General features: G+C 39.5%; 1 protein-coding gene across 2 annotated transcripts; it reads right to left on the bottom strand.

The window, feature by feature from the left end:
• Positions 1–1,245: 1,245 nt before the first annotated feature.
• HELLS (helicase, lymphoid specific) lies at positions 1,246–22,680 on the bottom strand. 2 transcript variants are annotated; one of them, XM_036385985.1, is made up of 21 exons: positions 22,476–22,680; positions 18,825–18,947; positions 17,686–17,745; positions 17,166–17,202; positions 17,009–17,073; positions 16,504–16,545; positions 15,521–15,745; positions 14,182–14,364; positions 13,805–13,948; positions 13,041–13,237; positions 12,271–12,367; positions 11,172–11,333; positions 10,521–10,663; positions 9,229–9,367; positions 7,738–7,821; positions 7,531–7,650; positions 7,078–7,194; positions 5,998–6,157; positions 3,693–3,789; positions 3,453–3,529; positions 1,246–1,772 (listed from the first exon to the last, which is right to left on the bottom strand). In XM_036385985.1, the coding sequence occupies exons 1-21, from the start codon at positions 22,674–22,676 to the stop codon at positions 1,675–1,677; spliced, it is 2,571 nt and encodes an 856-aa protein (XP_036241878.1). In that variant the 5' UTR covers positions 22,677–22,680; the 3' UTR covers positions 1,246–1,674. The 2 variants fall into 2 exon arrangements, with proteins under 2 accessions (XP_036241878.1, XP_036241880.1); XM_036385987.1 differs by lacking the exons at positions 1,246–1,772; positions 3,453–3,529 and adding an exon at positions 4,066–4,129 and having other exon boundaries at positions 3,692–3,789.
• Between the last annotated feature and the right edge of the window lie 974 nt (positions 22,681–23,654).

Raw genomic sequence — 23,654 nt, 5'->3', positions numbered from 1 at the left:
AGTAACTGAACAGAAAAATTAGAAACTTTTGTCTTTAGCAATTACCAACAAAACAGGGCTTTCACCAGGCAAAGATCAAAGTCAGCTTACTCATTAACAGATTTATCTCTTCCTTTAGAGGTAAGTATAAATATCTCTTGTTACTATAAGATTCCCTTCTCTATCAGGCCAATAGAGTAATTCTGATCATGAAGTGAATGAAAACTGGTTTTTGAAGTCTGAGTTGGTAGAGGGTTTTTTTTCTGTGTTACCTGTGCCATGTTAATGAGCACAACTGCAACTGTGACAGCTCCAGCTGCAATTCCATGACTGCAGTTTTTAAATGGCACCTAAAAGACATTTTCACAAACCAGAGATGAAAGTTTAAAAGCTGCCTGATTCATCCAGTGCTGTGGCCAGTTCTGGGCCCCTTGCTACAAGAAGGACACTGATGTGCTAGAGAGTGTTGAGAAAGGTAATGAAGGTAACCAAGTGTTCTGGCAGGGTAAAGTGCAGAATGTCCCTGTGGGTGTGTGAAAGCAAGGAGCACTTTCTGGGAAGAGAAGGGCAGTCGAGAGGTGAAGGAGATTACTTGTGCATTTAACCTAAGGGAGTTAGCTGTCATCATTGCATTGGGACTTTTGAGACTGAGTCCAACCCTTAGCCTGGCACTGGAGATCCACCTAAATCATGTCCCCAAGTGCCACATCCACATCTTAAATATTTCCAGGGAGGGCAACTCCATCACCTTCCTGGGCAGCCTGTTCCAATGCTTGACTTTTCTGGTGAACAAACTTCCTAATATACAATTTCAACCTTTCCTAGTGCAACCTGAGGCTATTTCCTCTTGTCCTATTGCTTGTTACTTGGGAAAAGGGACCAACACCTTGTTACAGCCTCCTTTCAGGTAGCTGTAGAATGGTAAGTTCCCCCTTCTCCAGGCTAAACACACTCAGCCCCCTCAGTCACTCCAAAACTTCTGCTCCAGACTCTTCAGCAGCTTTGCAGCTCCCTACACCTGCTTCAAAAGGGCAACTCAGCTGCACAGGCTGACCAGCAGTCAATACAGAAGTAATGTCTGCACCAGAAAGATTTTTAGGCTCATTGCTTTTTGGTTTTTGTTTTGTGTGTGGGTGTTTTTCTGCTGTTTTGTGGGGTTAGTTTGTTTTTCTTTAAATGTATGACATTGGCTAATGTGCTAAATAAGTAGGAAAGTGTTAATTATTAGATCAGCTTTGCTTGATTAAGAAGTCAAGTTCCACGGACTTTTAGAACAAAAGAGATATTTATTTAATCAAAATAATTCTCAGAAGTTAAAAACAGAAGCTACACAAATGGCTTTAACAAAGGTACATGTTCTCTCCCTTCCAAATAAAACTATAATTGACACCATATTTTAAAAAAACAAACAAAAAACTGGGGCTTAGGACTTCCACAGGAAGATTTTTTTAACAAATTTGCCAGTTTATACCACTGAGTACAAGAACTAGCTGCAAATGTGAAACACGCTCATTTTCTTTATGAAAGCCTACTAAAGCTACCACTAACACCTGCATTATAGTCTAGAACATGTTAAAATTCACTGGAAGAACACAAGGGATTTGAACAAGGCCTTAAGGAAGGTCAGCATCGAGGACCAGCAAGCATAAGTGACATCTCTGGAAGATCTGAAAACTTAGAGGCCACATTTGCATATTAAAACACACATTCTGCATTGGACTCTGATGACTCTTCTAGGACTTTGAAGACACCCATTTTTTCCTTTTTCATTTTTTCAGAGGCCTTCATTTGATCTAAGATTAAAACAAATCAAAGGTCAACAATAAAAGGTGTAGTAGAAAACAGATTTGGAAAACAAGTTGAAAAAAACATTTTGCAGAATTGGAGAACAAGCTGATAACACCATTTTGCTCCTTTTTATCAACAGTTGGCTACTAGGAGTTTGTATTCAAAAATAACTTTTCAGCTGTATGCTTCTAGGAAAAAAATCCAACATCTCTGGCTAAATGTGAATGGAGAAAAGCAGTTCTAAAAGCTGCCTGAACTAGTTTCATTTTCCTGGAAAAAATACCCAGAAAAACTATTTAGTCAAATTACCAGGAGAAACATAAAATTACAGCTCTGATAAGTAATATTCTTTGCAAAACTCCAAGGACCTGCAAACTTGTCTTCCTGGAAATTGCCATCACTTTGTTGCCCTTCCAGTGAATAGTAAGCTAATGAGAAAGTATTATGTTTATATAAATTTAATAATTATGGCTTATCAGGGTGGGAGCTGGAATTTTGCTTTCTAAAGCACAAACTGCAGTTAGCTATAGCAAAAATTCAGTATATGATGCCAGACTAATATCTTTGTATTAATATTTTTTGGCAACTTTATTATATTAACTTTGATTTGCATAACAAAGAAGAAAAAAAAGCAACCATGATAAGTAAGTTGCACACTAAAAAAAAAACAAGATAAGCAGCACCTTCTTCAACTTGGAAAGAGAAATCAGATTGTTTCACAGTCTGAACTTGTAAAGATATAGATCTTATTACCCGTTCATCAAGAATCATTTTCTATATTATCAGCCAGTTAACTGAAATAAGCCGTTTTACAGAACAGTGCCTTATTTTTTTCCTACATTATCTAAAATATAGCAAAAGTTTCCTAAGTTCCTAAATTAATTTTACACAAACTACACACAGCATATACTTATTTAAGGCTAAAATTTTTAGTTCTAAATTCTGTAATAACTGGGTTTTTTTTCCTGTATCTATGCTTGGAGTTCTTGTTCTGTTAAAGATGTTGAGGGAAACAAGGCATACTAAATCTACTAATCATACTAAAGCATTCCAGATCTATGACTGGACAACAATTTTTCCACTCAGGAAAGTTAAGAGTTTTTTTTAATGATATCTTGGCCTGATCAAGCACTAGAATTTGCAGACAACCTCAAAAAAGAGTTGTGGTTTGGTTTGGGGTATTTTGCTAAACAGCCGATCCACTGAAAATTCATGGGAGCTCTAAAAAGCTGGATTTCTTTCTTCCAAATGTTAGACTTGACTTCTTTCCCCAAAAAATGTTAGACAATGTTAGATCAATGTATTTTGAATTATAACAGCATCAAAGTACATTTTTTAAGCTAGCTGGAATAAATCTTCTCTGAGAATAATTTCTATTTTGATCAATTACAGCTCTCCATGAAAGCTGCTTTGCAGAACACCTCCCAATCTATGCTTGTCATTCACAGTATGCTCAGGGCACAGCATGCCTGAATGTGGCTTTCTGGAATACTTTTTCCTAAGTTCTGTTACTTTTTCTCCAGCAAACCATATTGAAAATATCAACAAAGGGACCAAAGGGTCCTTTGTCAATGGACAACACAGCTGAAAAAGAAGCTATGGCAGCTTTCTACATACAAAGAACTCTTGCAAAATATGAATTTACTGCTGAACAGAATAAAGAAAACATGAAAACTCAGACTTACCAATAAGATCACTTCTATCCAAAAGTAACTCTAGATCTTTATCACTGATTACTTTTTCTTTAGATCCTTTAACCTCCCTGTTAAAGAAAAAATAATCTCTCAATGTTGTCACATAGCAGAATCCCTAGGACATTCTTTCCTCTATGAATACCCACATACCACTTCATAAGACAAGAGAGCTCTTGACAGCTGCTTGCAAGTTACCAACTCATGGGCCAAGAAAATATGAAATCTGCATACCTCTCATAGTCTCTGGATTTCAGTAATTCTAACAATTCCTGAGGGTCTAGGCAGCTTTTTGACTGTGCTAGACCAGATTTGCCACCTTTAAACTGATCTGTAGAAAGAATAAATTTTAAGAAAGCACACAGAGATTAGAACAAATTACTGTTGAATATCAAAACTAATGCTAGGTTTCATTGTTTTAGTCCTCATGTAAACACACCTTACAGTAACAGACTCAGAAGTACATGAAGGTTTGCATGCAGCCTTTCACCTTTTATAATGTGTATGAATGTAGACATATATGTAGTATGCAGAAGGACTGACTGAAACACCAATTCAACATGCCCACATGAACACACAGAGCAAAAAAGCCATTAGTTCTACTTACAGTAAAAAGAGTGTAAATAAACTTATATGGTGGATGCTGAAGTTTGTTCCCTTTGTATTGTAAGCTGGTTAAAACAAAGTAAGTTGTATTAACCACAAGACGGGAAATATGTGAAAGATGTGGTTTGCAGAGAGAACAGCCTCAGTTTAATGAAACAGACAAAGTAATACCCTTGACACAGACTGCTTGCTTGAAACTATGCTAGCACCTATTTACAGCATATCTGGATGTCAGTCCCACTGTAAAAAACTTTACAAGATTATTACCTAACCAAAGCTGAGCATGAAATCAAGCTCAGTCTTACACATTTCAAAGAGACTGGCAAGACTTGCTGTTCTGTGCCAAGTTTCCTCAGTTTTTATCAGCATCTGTATCCATTTTATTAATGTGTCTTCACTGATTCCTTTCATCACACTGATGGTCCTTTCTGTATCTTGGCTTCAGAAATCCTCCCTACATCTTTTCCCATCTCCCTTCAAGAACTCTGAGTTTATCTGTGAAGTGCAAATCAGATTCAAGTTCCAGAGCAGTCTGAGCTATAGGATTCTCTCCCCCATTAACATCCACAGCACTGGCAGACAGGGTCCAGGTCCTTTCATGCATTATGAGTGATGCTGTCTCTCCCTTTTAGCTTTCAGAGTTTCACAAACCACATGGTATTAAATCAGTGCCATGCAGGACTCAAGTTGCCATGAGAGCAAGAAAAGAACGGTTTCCCAAGCAACTTTCTTCAATGCAACAGAAGCACAAGATGGAAAGCAAAAAAAAAAAAAAAAATTTGATGTTTTGTAACAAAATCCAGTTCTTAAGCTCCAGTATTTGTACTGTATATACCCTACATAGTTAGTTTTGTGATTTTCCTTCCTCATCTGCTTCTCCTAAGTTCCAACACTGTTAAAATATTCACAATAACAGGATCCATAACATCAGCTTTACATTTACACAATGAATCCAAAGGTTCCTGAAGTGACACCCCTACCTGCAAGATGTACATGTGATACACCAATAGATGCCAAGATAAATATTCAACTTATTGCAAAACTGAAGGCATTGACACTTATCTTCCTTCCAGTACAAGTAGTCTCAGTCTCCAGCGCTGCTTTACTACACGGCAGTCATCTATTAGAACCCATTCTGGGCTCATTTTGCTGCTTGGGTTTTAACTTCAGTTTGGACCATTATCAAATCATTAAAAAAACCAAACCAAGCAAGTATACTGATCAACAACATGCCTATGAAGAGGCAGCCCTGGCAGTCACACCAAGACCGCAGTGCAAAAAGATTACAGAGAAAAAGGCTAATGCTAGGATAAAGTAATTATTAAACATAACATCATCCAGAACCAGAGGCAAACCACAGCTTAGGCTGGACTGTGCAGTACAAAGAGGTGTGGCCTTTTTGTCCCTTTATGCCCTCATGAAAAGGCTTTGTTCCCCCTCAATATGATAATACAAGAATGATGAGAAGTTTTTAGCCTCCTCTGAAGTTTGATATAAAACTAGTTATTGTTCAGCAGCCAAGTAATAAGAATTGCAATTCTTCAAGTGAGCTTAATGTTTGGAAATCGCTATATGTAAGGAGCTACAGTCCAAATGTCACAAATAGAATAAGCTACACAAGCAAGGCAGGATTCCTATATGATCTGTACAAGGAAAAACTCATCCCCAAAAAGGACACTTCAAAGCAATTACATTCTAAAGACTTTTTCAGTATGACAATCTATATAATCAAGAACACCACAACAATCACCATTGCTCTGTACATAAACCCAAGGACTATTGTTCTATTTAGCACTGGCCAGTTGTTCAAACAGGACTGGACTTCAGTGGTTATACACACTGGACAGAGGCAAACAGGACACTGAAATTTGTTACAGATTGAGATTTAAAGAAGGAACACGTTGACATGAAGTCCTAAGAGAAAGATACTAACTTTTATGGATAATCAGCTTCTCCAGCTTCCTCTTGGCAGCAGCTCTCTCCACAATCTTCTGGTCAATAGTATTTGCTGTCACAAGACGATAAACAACTACTGGCTTTGTCTGGCCAATTCTGTGACACCTGTCTTGGGCCTGCAAGTCTGACTGGGGGTTCTGAGCAGATAAAAGAAATAAATCAGTAACAATTTAGATATACTATTATCCTTTTTTTGAAGGACATAGCACATGCAGCATTTTTGATGGGGAGCTTAGAGTCAGTGCAGAAGCACAAGACACAGTACAATACAACTCTACCACTCTTGACTCTTAAGCTTATCCATGACAAGCTCTGCTGCTATAGCTGCAGAGGCAGAGAAACCCAACCAGCTTGGACTGCACTACTGTAACCTACTACTACAACTTCTGCACTATGTGCTGCAGGTTTCTACAGATGGAAATGGTTAATGCAACAGATTTAGATGATAATTTTAGTTGAGATTTGTGTTGGGTTTCTTTGTTAGAGGATAAGCAAGGGTACTTTTAAAGTTTTCAGCCATATCTGAAGCTGAAAATAGCAGCACTGTCTACTAAAATAAAGTGAAGATGCAGAGGTCCTCAGTCATTTCCTTCCCAATCTCTCTTCTCCCCAGCCTCCAGATTTACAGGAGCAGCAGAATCCTAGCTAGCTACAACACATGTGGCAAATCACAGAGGAAATTCATGGAGCTGGTACTAATATGGCAGCTGTTGTGAACAGGGAACCCATAAAAGGTCCACCTACACTCAAATTTAAGTAATAAAAAGAAGGAAATGTATTGACAACACAAAAAAACCTCCTGCTTTTGGTAACTCAGGGGCAAACTCAGAAACCAGCTCTAATGTTGTATTCAGTAACCCAAGACTTTTCAAATGAGGCTGTATTATTTCACAAACAAAACACATGCATGTGCTAACATGCTACTATTGCATTCACGTAACATCTATTAAAGTTATAGAAATGGTTTATACCATAATGGGTTAGTAAATGATTATCAAAAGCAGCAAAAGAAAGCATTTTTGACACCTATCACTAGGTTAACAATCTGTCAACATACCCAGTCACTGTCATATATGATAACTGTGTCTGCTGCAGTTAAGTTAATGCCCAGGCCTCCAGCTCTTGTGCTCACTAAGAACAGGAAGACTTCAGGGTCAGTATTAAATTGATGCATCTGGAAGAGATTTCATATATTAAAAAAAGTAGATGGACCAAATATAACATAGCTAATGGTTAATGAGACCTGTTTAAAAAGATGATCACAGAAAATACAACACAAGCTGTCAGAGGTTTTAAGAAGCACTGCATTTTAGGCATACCTTAAGGTAATGCTTAGCAGCACACTTTACTGCTTCAGTATTTCTGAGGTACAGATACTAAGGCAGAATACAGTTTTCAGCATGGAGGTGTTTTGCCTATTGAAGGCGAAGTGCTGTGCAAAATCATATCCCAGTGTCACAGCAAAAGCACAATTTGCTAATGTGCTCACAGGGCATGCCCATGTACTTACATTTTCTTCTCTCTCTGAGTAGGACATAGAGCCATCCAATCGACTGAATTTGAAGTTTCTCAGGTAACAGTAATCCATCAAAATGTCAAGCATCATAGTCATTTGTGAGAACAACAAGACCTACAAAACCAGAAAGATTCCTTAATAACATTTTTTGTTCCTAAGGAGATGACTGTATCTCATCCCTCCAATAATCTTCAGCTTTACCTTATGTCCTCTCTTTTTAAGTTCTGGGAGCATTCGATCCAAGAGTAGAAACTTGCCTGAATTCTTTACTAGATCTTCATCAACCTTGGAACAGGGAAGAAAGGATCATATATTAGCAGGGAAGGAGACCAATGGCTTCCCCAGTTCAGAAGCATCAACAAAAGCTCTCTGAAATCTCACTGAAACAAGTGTGCACCATTTTCTTAACTAAAAGCTACACTACTGGAAATAATATTAATTTAAGCAAACAACATTGAATCACTTACATCATAATGAAACTAAATTGAACTCCACCATTTCATATGCCCAAATAATTATTTTTAAAACTAATTAGTTTTCACCCCATTTCTGGAAGAAGAAACCCTCATGTTGTTAATTTTCCCTCATGGAATAATGCTGCTGTTTCTTTCCCAGTTTGTAATGAAGACACAAGGCTTCCCCCTGCTGGATACAGAGAGGCACTGCTGAACAAGTTACTACACACCAGCCAAGCGGCGAAAAGTTCACTGCAAGTTTTCATTCACACGGCTGCCTTAAACCCCTCTTCAAGAGAGCTTGCTAGATCTAACTCTTGCCATGGGCTAAGGGCAGGGAAATAGAAACTTCTACGATCTGAAACATACATCAGCCACTGTGGTAATTAGGAATATATCCTCCTGAGCAAGTACTAACTCCTGTGGGTGGTGTCAGCTGTCAGTTGCCATTTTCAACACACTAATTTTCCCTCACCTCCCTGACTGGGGAATCTGCTTTTTATGCACTGACTCTACATTAATACACTTCAACAGCAAACTCTGGAGTACAGCATACTCTGTTATGACTCACCAAATAGGAAACATGACTACACACATACCTACATCAACATTTAGAATGTACAAGCAACTTCCAGTTCTTTAAAATTCTTTCAATTCAAATTATTTCATACTTTACTGTATTTCCATCTGATTTGTGTAGATTAAACTATCACCTGGTCTTTTTGATATAACTTGGATTTTTCCCTTTTGAGGAAGGATGCTGTATTCTCTGAGCAGATGACTGTTATATTTGGTCATCTGCTTCAACAACACACACTTAAATGCTATCACTGCACCTCCTGCAGCATGTACAATTTACTTCATGAACAGCTCACCAAGGTTAGCATTTGTTTTGAAAAATAACCCCGGTGAGGAGACCTTGAGGCACCCCCTAAAGCACCTGGAGTAAATGGAAGCCAGCAACTCTTTGAATAACTCTCCACCAGCAGAAGAGCACTGTCACAATGAAGAACACCATGGCAGCACTGTGCAAAGGTTGAATAGGCACAGCAGCTGAACAGGTCCCTGCTACTGCTGCTCCAGGAAGTTTCAAATACTGATTCAGTATACTGCTGGAATTCAATAGCAGGCATATGCCAAATACATTGAAAAGGTCATTCTTTACTGCCATCACCTCCCAGTCTATTGCTTTTTAGTGCCTGGAACGAATTTTCTCCAATGCTTTTAAAATGTGTACCTTGAATTGCTGTGTCGCAGGATCCAAAGGATACTCAATAAGATAAGGGTGATTACAACACTTCCTCAGTAACATCATAATATTTTGCAGTTTAAGGTTCACCTCAGAATCCATGGGAATGCTCACTTCTACCACTGGCCTTGAAAAGACACAACATCTTATTAGTACTGAAAGTGTCCCCTTATTATGCTACAAATATTTGAGAGAAAAAAAAACCCTACAACAAAATCAAGCAATGGAGTCACATGCTGTGACATGCTCAAAATCCCTTCTAGTCTGTAAAGCTATTACCAGACAAAACTTTTTAGAGCACCACACTTGGCAACAAAGGCATAACTGTTTGCTATTATTGATTTAAAATATAAAAGAGCAGTCAGTAGTAATTAGAAGCAGAATTTGACTTGTGCAAGTCACCCAGCAGAAAAAGGAACAGAACCAAGTCCTCACCAGACCGCAGGGTCAGATTTCCTGGGGAGCAATACCCAAGATGTTCCAGAATCAGCTGTCTGCCTATCCCATTTTGGCCTCATTGCAGAAATCACAATGAATACAGCTATTTAGCTCTTCTACATGTAAGTACTGCCTCCAATATAAGGGATCCATGCATACCACAAATCTAACACAAACATAGATTTAATTGTCTGTTCTCAAGAGGCTACTAGACTAGAACTAGACTAGAATAAAAATCTAGCAAAATAAACACTTTTCAGCCTGAAGATCCTCCTTATGCCCAAGGGACTTTCAACCAATTTAGAGCCACCAACAGAAGGAAAAGGGGAAGACATCTGGAGTGACACTGTTCCAAGCAACTGCTATGCATGATGGGGCCCTGTTCTCCTGTGGATGGCTGAACACCTGCCTGCCCATAGGAAACAGTGAATTAATTCCTTGTTTTGCTTGCATGTGCAGCTTTTGCCTTCCCTACTAAACTATCTCTATCTCAAATCACATGTTTTCCAGCTTTTACCCTTCTGATTCTTTCCCCAACCCCACTGATAGAGTTGTGAGTGAGCAGCTGTGTGGTGCTTGGCTGCAGCCTCAGGTTAAACCACAATATTGTCCTGAAGTTAACTGTAACTCTAATGAGCCAGTGAGTGATGGTACAATAATCACTGCTATCATGGCTCAGTGAATACCAGGTAAAATCAAAGAAACGAACAATAAAGCTATAAGGATTGTGAATCACTAAATGCCATTCTTCCTGATCAATTTCAGTAAGCAAAACACTGGAAACAAACTAAGAGGGAGATAAACAGTACAACAAGAAAAAAAAAATCATTCAAGACAGGCACCTCTCTTTTTCTACTTCCTCTTGCATTTTGCTGATTAATTTTTCCAAGTCATCAGGTGAACCATTATGTTCTTCACAATAATCAACCACTTTCCGACTACGGCGTTTTGGTCGGCCTGTAGAGCTCAACTCAACTACTTCTTCCTGTGGGAAATGAGAACATTGCATCAACAGCAGCCAGCTTCAGAATCAGCCTGTGCTGATCCAATTCTCAAAACTGAAAAGAGGCCTCAGTGATGTGCATCATGAAACACTTATTTAGACTCAGCAGCTTAAATCTTGACTAAGTAGAATATGCAGCCAAATTGTAAAGGTCTACAACTGTAGCTTTTGAAAGTTTCTGTTTGATTTTAGAAAGCTACATTCATACCTTACCAATTCAAAGCTGAAACTGTCAACTCTATGAAAACAGTGCTCTTTCCCTCCCAAGCTACAGGTAATCAAGACTATATTTACACTTCTATTGTTTTAGTTCTGTGCCACAGGCCTATCACAGTAACTGCCACTACTGAAATGGATAACAAATAGATCAGACTAAAACTTTAAGAATAAAAGCAGGTTTAGTTACAACGGGTATGAAGCAGTAGCAATATGGTTTTGCATATGAACTATTACAAACTAGCACATTGCTAACATCCTTATCAGCAGCTACCTCATTATTTCCAAACAGTTTCCTAATGGTGCGATTGACAATGGCAGTATAGAAAGTTTCCTGCTTCTTTGCCAGCGGTGCATACACCACAACTTCTCGTTTAGGAGGGACCTCAAGAGCAACATCCGATTTCAGTCTCCTCAGTAAGAATGGTGTCAGAATCTGAAATAGTGAGCAGATGCTACAATTACTCAAAGCTGTCAACACAACTAGTTTAAAACAAAGAAAACAAGACAACCACACAGAAGCAGGCCTACCGATGTAACACTACTTTGTCAATTTAAAGCAAGAGAGTTAATTTGCACATATATTTAGGTTTTTAATATGTATGCCTACTCAACATTTTCATGCACATGCTGGTACTAACACGTGTTGAAACACACCCCTTAACATGTAAAAACTTCTGAAGTGCTTAGCAGGGTTGCAGTAGTAACTACCTTACAGACCTTTCTTACAAATTCCAGTAACTGAAAGTAATCTTAATACAAAACTGCTCATTTTGTTTGTTATATTTCTTAAATCAAGTTTTTCTGAAAATGCCCAAAACCTTTAACCAAATTAAATAAATTGTCATCAACAATTATACACAGAAGATTCAGGTTAGATCCCTCACCAACAGCTTATAATGGAAAAATGATAGGTTTGTAAGCATTTACTCCCATACACTCTCTTAAAGAAGAGCTTTAAGTGTAAATTTGAAGACAGCCATATTACATAACTAGTTTGTCAAAAGGTATTCTGCTCAACACCTAAAAGCTACATTCAGTTTCCTCAAAGTTATCTTTCAACAAAATAAATACACTGATTAAGTCTCTTTGTGAATTGAAGTCTGTAACTGCAATTAAGTTTGACTAAACTCAATACAGTTCCAAGAACAAAAATGAGTGGCTATGAAAGAGATACATTGTTCTTTTAGCATTTGTAAGTACTGCAAAGATTGAAAAGAACCCTACAAGTCTCAGGAAGTCCAGAAGTGCCACAATAAAAATCTCAGACCAAAATTCAGCATCACAAACAAGATTCTGACGCACTTCAGGACATGAATGGATAATGTTACAACTATATAATAAAAAATACAAAATGAAGGATAAATGAAAACCTGATGCAGCATATGCAAGATGTTTTGCTCCCTTTCTTTAGCAATAATATCTTCAGCAGTTTCTGTAATGCTGGTAATATCAAACCAGGATTCAAAGCTATAAAAACAAAGCAAGGGAAAAAATACCTTACTAAAATAATGAAGAATAACAGCTACGAAGTATCCTGTGATTAAAAAAAAAAATAAAGCACTCACATCCATCATGAATAGAAGGTGTATCGGAGGAATTTCTGAAATATACCTGTCAATTCAGAAGCCTGAGGTTTTATGTGATGTGTAAAAATACTTGTACTAGTTGGAATATTCATTATCACCTGTTATATTCCATCTAGGTTATAGCTTGTTCCAAAAATTAGTCAAAACACTCTTTTGGCAGTGCTCTTCCACCTGACCCCCTACTGCTGCAGAGAAGGATCTGTGGGTCCTGTCTGCCAGCCTCAGACAGCTTCATCCAAACACCTTTGAGAATCTCCAAAAAGCAGCACCAGGCATTTGTGATAAAACAAACATCTCTCACCGCAAATGTTTATGTCTTAGCTCACAGCTGAGCTTCCACTATCTAGGGAGACAACAATTAATTCCTTCCTTTCTGAAACAAGGAAGTTGAGGCAAGACATATTTCAAAGCCTTTGCCACCAAATAATCATACTGGAATACAACTATACCATAAAGCAACTCTTCACATGCTGATAAGTTTAATAATTAAAGAGTCATAATAATACTCAAACAGAACAAACAGAAATAGTTTCCACCATCAGACAGCAACTTACCTTTTCAAATCATCAAACACATCTGGCAACAGGAAGTTAAGCAATGACCAAAGCTCTGCCAAGTTGTTTTGCAGGGGAGTGCCAGTCAACAGGAGTTTATTGTCTGCATTAAATCGTTTCAATTCTCTGATAAGGCGGCAGTTCATATTTTTAATCCTGTGACCTTCATCTACTATGAGATACTTCCAGTAGCAGTTCTATGAAAATAAAAAGTATTTCAGTAAATTTTAGGTCTATTCCATCAAAACAGGTGTAAGATTAATTAAGAAGCACTAATAAGACTGTTTGATACTGCCTGTTACAAAGGTTCTATTTACTGTTTTTCATATTGCCAGACTAATAGAGCTGAACCCAAACAGATAATGCCACACATCTGCTTCATGTGACTGCCTTTTAGAAAGCTTAGGTGGTTAAAACAAAACTTCTACAAGAAACTCATCTTGCTGAAACAACCACTGTGATATTAACCACAATATTTATACACTTAGTTCTTGCTCTAAACATCCTTAATCATCACCTACAGGAAGGTAACAAAAGGAGCAGGTATTCTGTAACTATCTGCTTTTAGAATAATGTTCTGTTTGAAGAACTTAAGCATTAAATTGCAGAGCTACTACTACCAAGGAAACAGAAGTGAATGCCAATATACATGCTACAGTATGAAACTTATTGTACAGGCAGCATATGGGGTTTTCTCTGTGTTCAAAAGCACTGCTATCAGTACTGAGGCACACACAGTCCTGGGGCTAAGAGAACTTGGGTACCTGCAGGGCACTTCTGTCTCGCATTGCTATTTCAAAGGAAGTAATGACCACAGGGTAGATTTGCACTGATCCTTGTCTGCTGCGGATTTTACGAACCAGTTTGCGACGCTCCTGCTGAGCTCCATGATAGAGCATCAGTGGAATCTGTAAAAAAAGAATTTACAAGTCAGGACTATGATGGCCATGGGAGGACAGTAGAAATAGCGAGATCTCTTATAAGATGGCTGTAAATACATAACAGGTCACAGCACAGTTTGTAGTAACCACATAAACAGCTACAAGTAAAATGACGTTCTATATACAGAAAGCTTCAAGGCAAAGAATTAGAATAGAAATTAAACAATAAGGAAGAAGAAGAAAAGTCTAATTTCTTTTACCTCTGGAGTAAATCTCTTGAATTCAGACATCCAATTTGGAAGAGTAGACAAAGGACCACATACTAAGAATGGACCAGGGACCCCTCGCTCCACCATCAGTGCTATTGTTGCAATACACTGGATTGTCTTCCCCAGCCCCATTTCATCGGCTAAAATGCCATTAATACCATTTTCCCAAAGCATCTGCATATGAAAAAAAAAAGTAAATGCAAAATAACCAACACACATTTGGAAAAACAAAGATCTTTAGGAATGTAACATCTGTGAAAATGCTCTACCTACACTAGGCCCATTTTATATTACAGATGAAGATGATTCTTTAATAAAAATAAATACCAGCATCTTGTAAATGCTGGATATTCTCATGTAGTTGTATGCATGTCTAGCCAGCTAAGTGCCTGACTAGGGCACAAAAACCAGAACAGTATTGAAGGAAAGTACATAATTTAGTGTTGCACCAGAAGGCACTTTTACTGCAAGTACAGCTTGCATTAACCAAGCCTCTACTCATCCCAGCTTCAAAACTTCACTTAGCTCTGCTTTCCAAAAGACCAAATGACTGTGCTGACATTTCAGTGGTATCTATTCAAGCAGCTTCTGTAGGCATGGAGCTCCTGTAGCTACCTCACCACAAGAAAAAGGTGCACTTCCTGGCCAACACAGCCACCTGCTCCAGCCAAAGTTCTTTGTGCAGACACTGCCTACTCTGACAAAGAGCAGAGCAACCTCTCACAAAAAACCAGAAAGACACAGAATTGCTCTTTGGCCATTCTCTACTATTCAATAAAGATACATAAAAAGGTTATTATAACTGAGAGCCCAACTAAGGAAACTGGTTTTCCCTTCAGAAGAGGCCTGTCTTCACTAGGCACTTTCCAGTAACAGTTAAGACTCCAGGATACAGAGAATGAAAATTCATCTGTGTCAAACCTGCAAAGGTATCAGATCTTTGAATACCTTTGGGCCAGGTATTGAAGCCCTTGAGAGAAACAAATTAGGCTGTTCCTCAGCAGGATGTATAGTCCCGCTTTCACAAAATCTTTTAAAGGAGAGGTTGAGTTGAACAAGAAAAGAGATGGAAAAAGGGATGATGGAGAACACCAGTCAGAAAATCTATAAAGAAAGGCTTAGAAAAACCAACGTCCTTCGCACACTGAAACGTTTTATTTGCTGGTTGACAACTTTTTCATAACACCAGATTCTTGTACCATGAAAGACCATAACTCTCTCCTCTTCGCCTTCCCTGTACCAACTATGACTATAGACTTCTAATATGTCTTCCCCTCCACACCAGTTTCCAATCAGCAGCAATTCTGATCAAATTCAACTGCATCCATACCCTTAGCCACTCCATGCCTTCCACTTGGTACCACCTCATTACACCACCAGTAAAAATCTTTGGCTGCTGAAAAGGCACTGGTTGTCCGTTAAATTTTCGCACTGGATCAAGAAATTGCTTGGCACTGTGTCGTACAGCTTGACACAACCTGTCCTTAATGACACTGTTTGAGTCTCCATTTTTCTGCAGGTCTTCTGGATGCAGGTTGTCAGCAGAGTTTTCATCCTGTAGAAGGAAGGTCAAGGAACATGTGACAAGTGCAATGCACATCAAAGCCTGCTAAGACATACTTCTTCCCAATTAACACCAGCCTTTACGTGCAGTGAAGTAACTCAGTCTCTGACAGAAAGACTTCTTTTGAGTCAACTGTCAACTCAAGAGCAACTTTTTTCTCCTTTAGAATTTAAGAGCAGTGACAGCTACTGAAGCTATTTGGCTTATAATTTTCTACCCATAACAGTAAACAGACTTAAAACCTTCCTCACAGAGGCTGGCATTCAATGCAGCAATTTCCCTTCTGTAAGCAGAAGGGCCTTCCTTTCTGTAAGCTGTTCAAATGTTAGGAAGCAATTCACACTGTGCATGCAGCTCTGGAACTACAGAAGCAAAAGAGACCTCCCCTGTTATCTCCACACTTGACTGCTTAAAAATTACTGGTTTAAAGTCTTAAACACCAATACACAAATATTTTCTAATAAATTCCTATTTCCTTTATTTCTGAAGCTACTAGCAATCTATGAAGTACAAATACCTTCAAACTCAGTCTTTTAAAAAACAAATTAAAAGTTTTCACCTTGGATTTCTGAAATAAGTATTTAAGTGCATTCATTTATACCACCTTTCTAAACTTTAATTCAGGACTTCAATAACTAGCAAAGATGTTTATTTACAAGTAAAGTTTAGGGATACACTACAAAATATAAAAAGCCCTCCCTCCCTTTGGGCTTAGCACTCTTAAACTGCAATAATATGTGTCAACATACCTGATTTTCCACTTTACTTTTTTTTGCCACTGATAATATTTCCTGAAAACAAACGGGAAAAAAAAACATGCTTATATGCTTTTCAACCTTAAAGGCTACTGTAATTTGTATTTCATGCAATCTCTTCATTCATCTTTCAATCTGGATATACTTTAAAAAGCTTAACATACAAAATCATTAATCATACAAGTGACTCTAAAACAAGACCACACACCAGGTAATACATTTCAATTACAAAGGGTAGCTGAAAATTCAATTGGAAACAAAGACTCTTCACAGCTTGCCTTCCTAAAGACTTGAAAAAACAAGAGTATCCAACCTCTACAGCTGTGACAACACTGCTTGTTCCATACATCTTTGCACACAGATAGACTACTGATGGCTGATAATATCTGGTAGCAATGTGTGAGAATGGAGTGCTCTAAAATACAGATGTCACAGATATTGACTCACCCATTAAAAGTGCTACAAAAATCCAGACAACCTATTTATAGTTAGGGCATACCTCTTTGGACATAATTTCTGATATGTTGTATGTCCCATCTTCTCTTCCTCTCTTCTTTTTTGCACCTGTAAGATAATAATTGAATTTATACAATGCATTGAACATTAAAGAAATCAGACCCACCAGCACTGAAAAAAGGCAGAGCCTAATACATTACCCGATTTCTCCTCTTTGCCATCAACTGGGTTTTGACCCTAGAAAATAACCATAGAAAGAGGTTCATCATCTTATGCATTTCTAACTATCATGACACAGACAAAAAGGTGTAATCAGGTGTAATTACCTCTGAAAGCTTCTTGAAACATTTCTACAACTAAACATTTTCAAAAACACAGCAAAAGAAAAAAATTTCTGCTTATTTTTTCTTGCTAGTTATTCACTATTTTGGCTGAACAAAGCAATCATTGCTAAAACAAAAAACTCCTTAAAGACAAACTGAAACCATTTTCTCTAATAATAACTAGTCAAAAACATTCCCTAAAAATTACTGTCATGGTATACAACTTTTAAGCACTTTCAAACAGTCTTACTACAGTTAAAATAAATATGGTATATTAGATAGATCCTGCAAGTCAAATACTGGACAATCAAACTTATTTTACTTACCTTGGTCAAAACAAGCATTGTAATTTCTCAGACTTTTATTTATAAAGTTGCATAAAGCTACTTAATCTTACCTTGGCAGATTTTAACATCATCTCTCTCTTTTTTTCCAACTTCTCTTTCCTCCTCTGTTCCTTAACAAAATAAAAATCACACATGCAATTCTTACCCTTCCATAACACCCACAAGAGTACTATCCACTACAGAAGCAATAGATTGCATTGCTAATTCCGAGTTCCATGTACTCTGTAGACTTTGTTTTTGCATCCCCACTAAGTTTGTTCTGGTGTAACTTAAAACAATAAAGCAAAATTTGGACAAGAAAGTGCCACTGCTCTAAACTGCTTGTCAGTAAATACTTTAAACACTTAAATACAGTAATTTAGAAAGATTTTAACAAAAATATTCCCAATTGCAAACTCCTGAAGATTAAATCTACTGCAGTAAGTTTTCCATTTATCCAACTTACACATACTACATAATCACTGCAAAACAGACAGCAATGTAAATAGCCTAGACACATGAAATGTCTTGAAGAACTTAAGATTTTCATTCCATCTACTATTTTTGCTTGCTGAAGTAAAAGCAAAAGGATCCTGAAGAAAGAGTAGAAGACTTTGGTATTTATCAGATGGAGCAAGATTTAGTACTGAAATACACATTCTAGCAATAAAATAACCATGAATTTGAGCTGACAGTTCAACTAGAGAAGTATTTTGAAGAGGAGGTTCCTACAGTCACTGTAATTCACTGATTTGTTTGAGGGAGGCCTAAGTTAGCATCTTGAAGGTACATCTCATCCTCAGCTTTCAGTTAATAACACAAACAGGCTACTCACCTTCCTGCTTGTCAGTTCTTTGTACCTTCTATTCTCCCTCCATGTTTTCTAGCTCCCTTAAACTTCAGTTTTTATTTGAAATACTTACTCTGCTTTCTTTGCACTCAGGCCAAAAGAACTGTAAAGGCATCAGTGCCACCTTTACACTGTGACTTTAAATTCATGTTCTTCCATTCTGATTCATCTTTTAATTTAGAGAACAAATTCTGAACACTAGATAAAAAGCATAATGTCATTCCTATGCACTAGGTTCCAGTAGATTTTAATGTTACTAATGCAATGTTAAAAACATTTTTACTTCAAACAGTTGGATGGAAAAAACCCCCAAAGAGACAGCACCTTAAGAATCCCCACTGCAAACAAGAACACACCTACCTCTAGCTGCTGTTGTTCCATTTTGGTTAGCAAGAATTTGGAATAGATGTTGCTTTTTTCAAGCAAATGTTGAAGCCTCTTATAGCGCATTTCACTTGATTCCCTGTCCCAAGAAGTGCGAGCCTGGCCAACAAAAAGACATGTCAACCATTTGCAGATACACTGGTGATTATACTGAAGAACCATGGCTTGTGTTAAAAGCATTAACTCTGAAGTGTCTCACACACAGACCCATTTCAGCCATCATACTCCATGATTTGTGACTGTATGGATTCTCACATAGCTATGAAGCGCTGTAAGGTTGAAGTAACTCAGAGTTGCATTCACTTGCACATGCACCATGCATACCCCCTGGTATAGCAGCACATGGCATTCAAAGACTCAGAGATGCCTCAACTCCAACACAAAAATTAAATCTCAGTTTATTTGTAGTCTGCAAAATTTTTGAGGAAATAAACCCTACCTGGCAAATTTCAGCACAGCTTCCCTAGTATTATTATATCCCTTCATGTACATTTACACCAAGTTAGTTTCTCTTTAAGAACAAGATATAGACAGCTACAAAACTATCACATGGTTTTACAGGGCTCGAGTCAATTGCCAATATGAAAACAGTAACTTCTACTCACTTACAAAATCCACACCTGCTTTGCAAAGTAACTGCTGCTGAATTAGTCAGGGCTGTGCATTTAGAAGTTTGCAAATTACTCTTTAAAACTCGCATCAAGACACCCCCAAAAAGTAAAAAACATTCACCCTTCTGCATTCATCTAACATTGCTTGCAAAACCGAGATACCAAACAAGTCACTGAGTCATTTAGTTTGGAAAAGACCCAAGATCATGGAGTCCAAGCATTAACCAGCACTGCCAAGTTCCCACTAAACCACTACACTAAGGATGCCTTGGAAGTGTGACATCTCTGCACTTTGAGTGCTGCTTCCACCGCGCCCCCAGGCAGTGTCTCTGTGCTTCATCACCCCTTCAGTGAAGAAAATTTTGCAGGAATGTTCCATCTAAAATCCCCTTGGCTCAACTTGAGGATGCTTCCTCTTGTCTATTGCTTGTTACCTGGAAGAAGAGACAGATCCCCCCAACTGTTACAGTAGTTATAGAGTGAAAAGTTTTAAATTAGCATCTCCAAGAGAAACTCAGAGCACAAGATGCAGGGCTTTACAAGATGCTTATCTATGTCACTGCCTTCAAAAGAAACACAGGGGGAAGGGCACGCTAAGACACAGAAAAACAAGGGATTCTTCTGAATCGAAATACACTAATAGGCAAGGAAATGGGACATTTCCTGAACCATGGGACAAACTGGGAGACACTGAAAAGGTGGAGAATGTCTGTCCCCCTCAGAAATCAAAACTTGATTTTCTCCAAGTAATTCCAACCAGGTAGCAATCACAATGTTCTTTTAAGAGAGGAAGATCTATTCCCACAATTTCTCTAGAGAAGGAGATTGCATTCTCATGATTTTCCTTGCTTCTACTCTCCCAGTCCAGGTTTTTACCTTCAGATGACAGGTATCTGAGCTCAGAAAGATCAACTCTTAATGGCAATGCCAAGAGAGAATATAATTTAAACTAACCTACTTTTTCAGCAAACTGCTATTGCTCACTTTTTATTGGAGTGAACAAAGCATTCTTATTTGGTCAAACTGAAGGAGTGCTTCCTCGACCAACTTCAAAAATTTCAAGCAGAAAAAAGAAAACTCAAAGATGAACAGCACTTTAATGACATCTCACTGTGCCTTTTGACTCAAACCCTGAAGCCTTATGACAGTGGGTTTTCTTCCCCTTTTTGACTGAAAAGGTTAAAACCTTGCCACTCTTGGCACCACGCTACATTCACACATATTTGCACAGTGGTATTTCACCATTATCCCTCAAAAAGAACTGACAACTCCTTTGTTGAACTGCCTTACAGATCACCTGCCAGGGGGTTTGCCGAAGTGACAAGCATAGGAAACACAGAAGCTGCCCCCAGTAAGCCTGTGGTAACTGCAGGAGTAAATCCCTCGGTCTGACTGTCTTCTGACTGCACAGGGAAAAGGTGATAAAGCATACAGGAGAATGAAGGCATATTCTTGCTAGAGGTAAGTCCTGTGCATTCTCAAGAAATGGAGAATACAAAAAAGCCACTTTACAGCATCATTACAGAAGTGGTCCTTGTGAAAGAAATTAAAATTTTAAGTCTTTTTCTCAATAGTTCCTGTGCAATGAGAAAATTTGCTCTACAAGGGTTTCCTCTTTACCTTCAAGAAGTATTACCTTCAAATTTTTAGTTTCTAGTCTAAGCAAGGAATACCTGAAGTTCCAACATGCTACATCATCACTTACACTTTGCAACAAAGAATGTTATGAGACTTCTGGGAGAATCGATACTCTTTTCTAACAACAGTATCACAAAATAATGCATCATCAAAACATACCTTTATAAAACTTAACCTATCTTAGAGTAAGGAAAAAAGAGTAATCGAAATTAGTTCTAGGCCTTAAAGACTGGCATTTTCAGGCCCTTAGAATAATGTGTCAATGTAAGATAGGGAAAAAACCCCATCACCTAATTTCTCTATTATATAGTTTCTTGAACATCTCAAAATCCCTAAGGTTCCTTACAACTCAAACCATTCTGTGATTCCTTAGAATACAATTCCCCAAAAAGCATTCAAGAAAACAGTTCCTTCAAGCTTCTATCTCCTTACGTCTGAAACAAAACACAAATTATCATCAGAATAGCACATAAGGGATCAGCACAGGTCTAGAAGCACCATGCTCTCATGTTCTCACTCCAAAACAGACTGGTTAGTTTCAGCTAGTGCTTAACATCAACTCTTGAAAACATTCTCAGCAAGAGGGAAATGAAGCATAGTAATGATGACATAACTTGCGGTGGGAGGCACCATTTCCCCGAAGCAGTCTTTATTTCCTGTCACACAGGCAAACCAAGGTACACAAACCAAGCATGGCCTCCCGGTTTGCTCAGGCGTACGGTTCTGCTGGCAGCGATGCCAGGTCACAGGCAGCTCCGGCCCAGCTGTCTGCAGGGAAGAGCAGGAGTGCGGACCAAGCCAGGGGCTGGCATAAACCTGGTCCTTGTTAGCTGGGATTTCTTAGCTAGACTACTTCATCAGTTCTGCATAAACTATACCCGCTACTGAAAGAAACACATAACCAGGCTTATTCTGGAACTCAAGCCGTTTGGCTGGCGAGCTTGTATTAACCAAAGAGGGAAAAAAGTGTTATGTACACTTTGAGAAACAAAACCAGAAAAGATTTGTCTTTAATGTTTCAGACAGAAATTCAAAAGAATGCGAACTTACTATCCTATTTAAAAATCAGGTCACTTTATAGGCATTATACCTCACATTTTTAGACTCAGAACGACAGAAGCAAAGACGTAATCTTCCCACCTCAAATTTCAATGCATATAAAATGCAGAAGGGTTCTCCCTAAGAGCAAGAGTTTCCCGCTAGCCTTTAAAAACAAAAAGAAAAATAAAGGCCCCCGGTGGATGATCAAAGGGCGCTTTACACCACAGCAGGGCCTTTATTAGCCCCTCACGTTTGTTTGTTTTGAAATCGAAGGAGCTGCACGGCCCCGGCCTCCCGGCAAACCCCGCAGCCCGTGGGGACCCCTGACGCCCCTCACCTTCTCCAGCATCTGCCGCTCCTGCTCCAGCCCCGCCGCCTCCAGCTGCTCCTCTTCCTTCAGCATGGCCGGCGTGATCACCACCGCCTCTGCCTGCTCCCCCATCTCGGCTCCCAGCGGTTCTGCAACGAGCGCACGGTCACTCACGGTCACCCCCGGCCGCCCCTCACCGCTGCCGCTGCCCGAGTGGCGGGCGGGCATTGCCCCGCCGCGGCCCCGCTCCCGCGCGCGCCGCCTCACCGCCCGCCTCGCGAGAACAAAAACCGCGCGCTGCCCAAACCGCGCGAGAGGCGGCGCCGTTCTCGCGAGGCCGCCCGCTCCGCCCGCAGGGGCCGCGTGAGGCTGTCTCGGCCCTTGGCAGGCTCCGGGGGCGGGCATGGAGGGGCCCGGGCGGGCCGTTCCCCTTGGAATGGGCTGCCAAGGGAGCCGGGGGAGTAACCCTCCCTGCAGGTGTTTGTGGGAAGACTGGATGTGGCACTTGGTGCCATAGTCTAGCTGCCGGGGCGGACCCGATGATCCCAGGGTACTTCCCCAGCCGGAGGGATTCTGTGGTTCTGTCCCGCTCCCCTCCGCCGGTGCCCGTGGCTGCAGCGGCAGCTGGACAGCGGGACATGGCGCGGGCTGCCCGGCCCGGCCCGGCCCGGCCCGCGGGCTCCCCTGGACGCTGCTGGCTGTGCCACGAGAGGGCGGCGGAGCGCCGGGATCCCGGGTGGGAGCGCACGTACCCCAGCCGGCGGGAAACCCAAGCCAGGCTCTGTGTTACAATAAATATTTCCAGTGTTCGGAGCACAGACGCTTTCGCTCCACGGAAATAACACACAAGCTGTCAAAATAACAGGGCTTATCGCTTCAGATGCTGTGCTGGTAATTGTCCACGCCTATTTGTCAAACTAATCGCTATTTTAAACTTGCTGCGCGCACACTGCGACCTGCGCCGGGAGACCTGGAAAGGGGGAGGAAAAAAGAAGCAAAGAAAGGCAAACAAGTCCAGGAATAACTAAGGTGGATGACATTCTTCTCATTCCCAAAGCCTCACAGGCTGATTCTGGATAATGTGGTTTATGGAAAAGTGATTCTGTTCTCCAAGCCATAGTTCAGAGGTTAACTGGAGATGGTTCTGCATCCATTTTAGGGAATGTTAGCAGGGAGTAATGTTATTAATCCCAAATAAAGTTATTT

This window comes from Molothrus ater, chromosome 8 (genome assembly GCF_012460135.2).
Source record: "Molothrus ater isolate BHLD 08-10-18 breed brown headed cowbird chromosome 8, BPBGC_Mater_1.1, whole genome shotgun sequence".
Taxonomy (NCBI): domain Eukaryota; kingdom Metazoa; phylum Chordata; class Aves; order Passeriformes; family Icteridae; genus Molothrus; species Molothrus ater.
The sequence above is the reverse complement of the archived record's forward strand: the minus strand, read 5'-3'. Positions and strand labels throughout refer to the sequence as shown.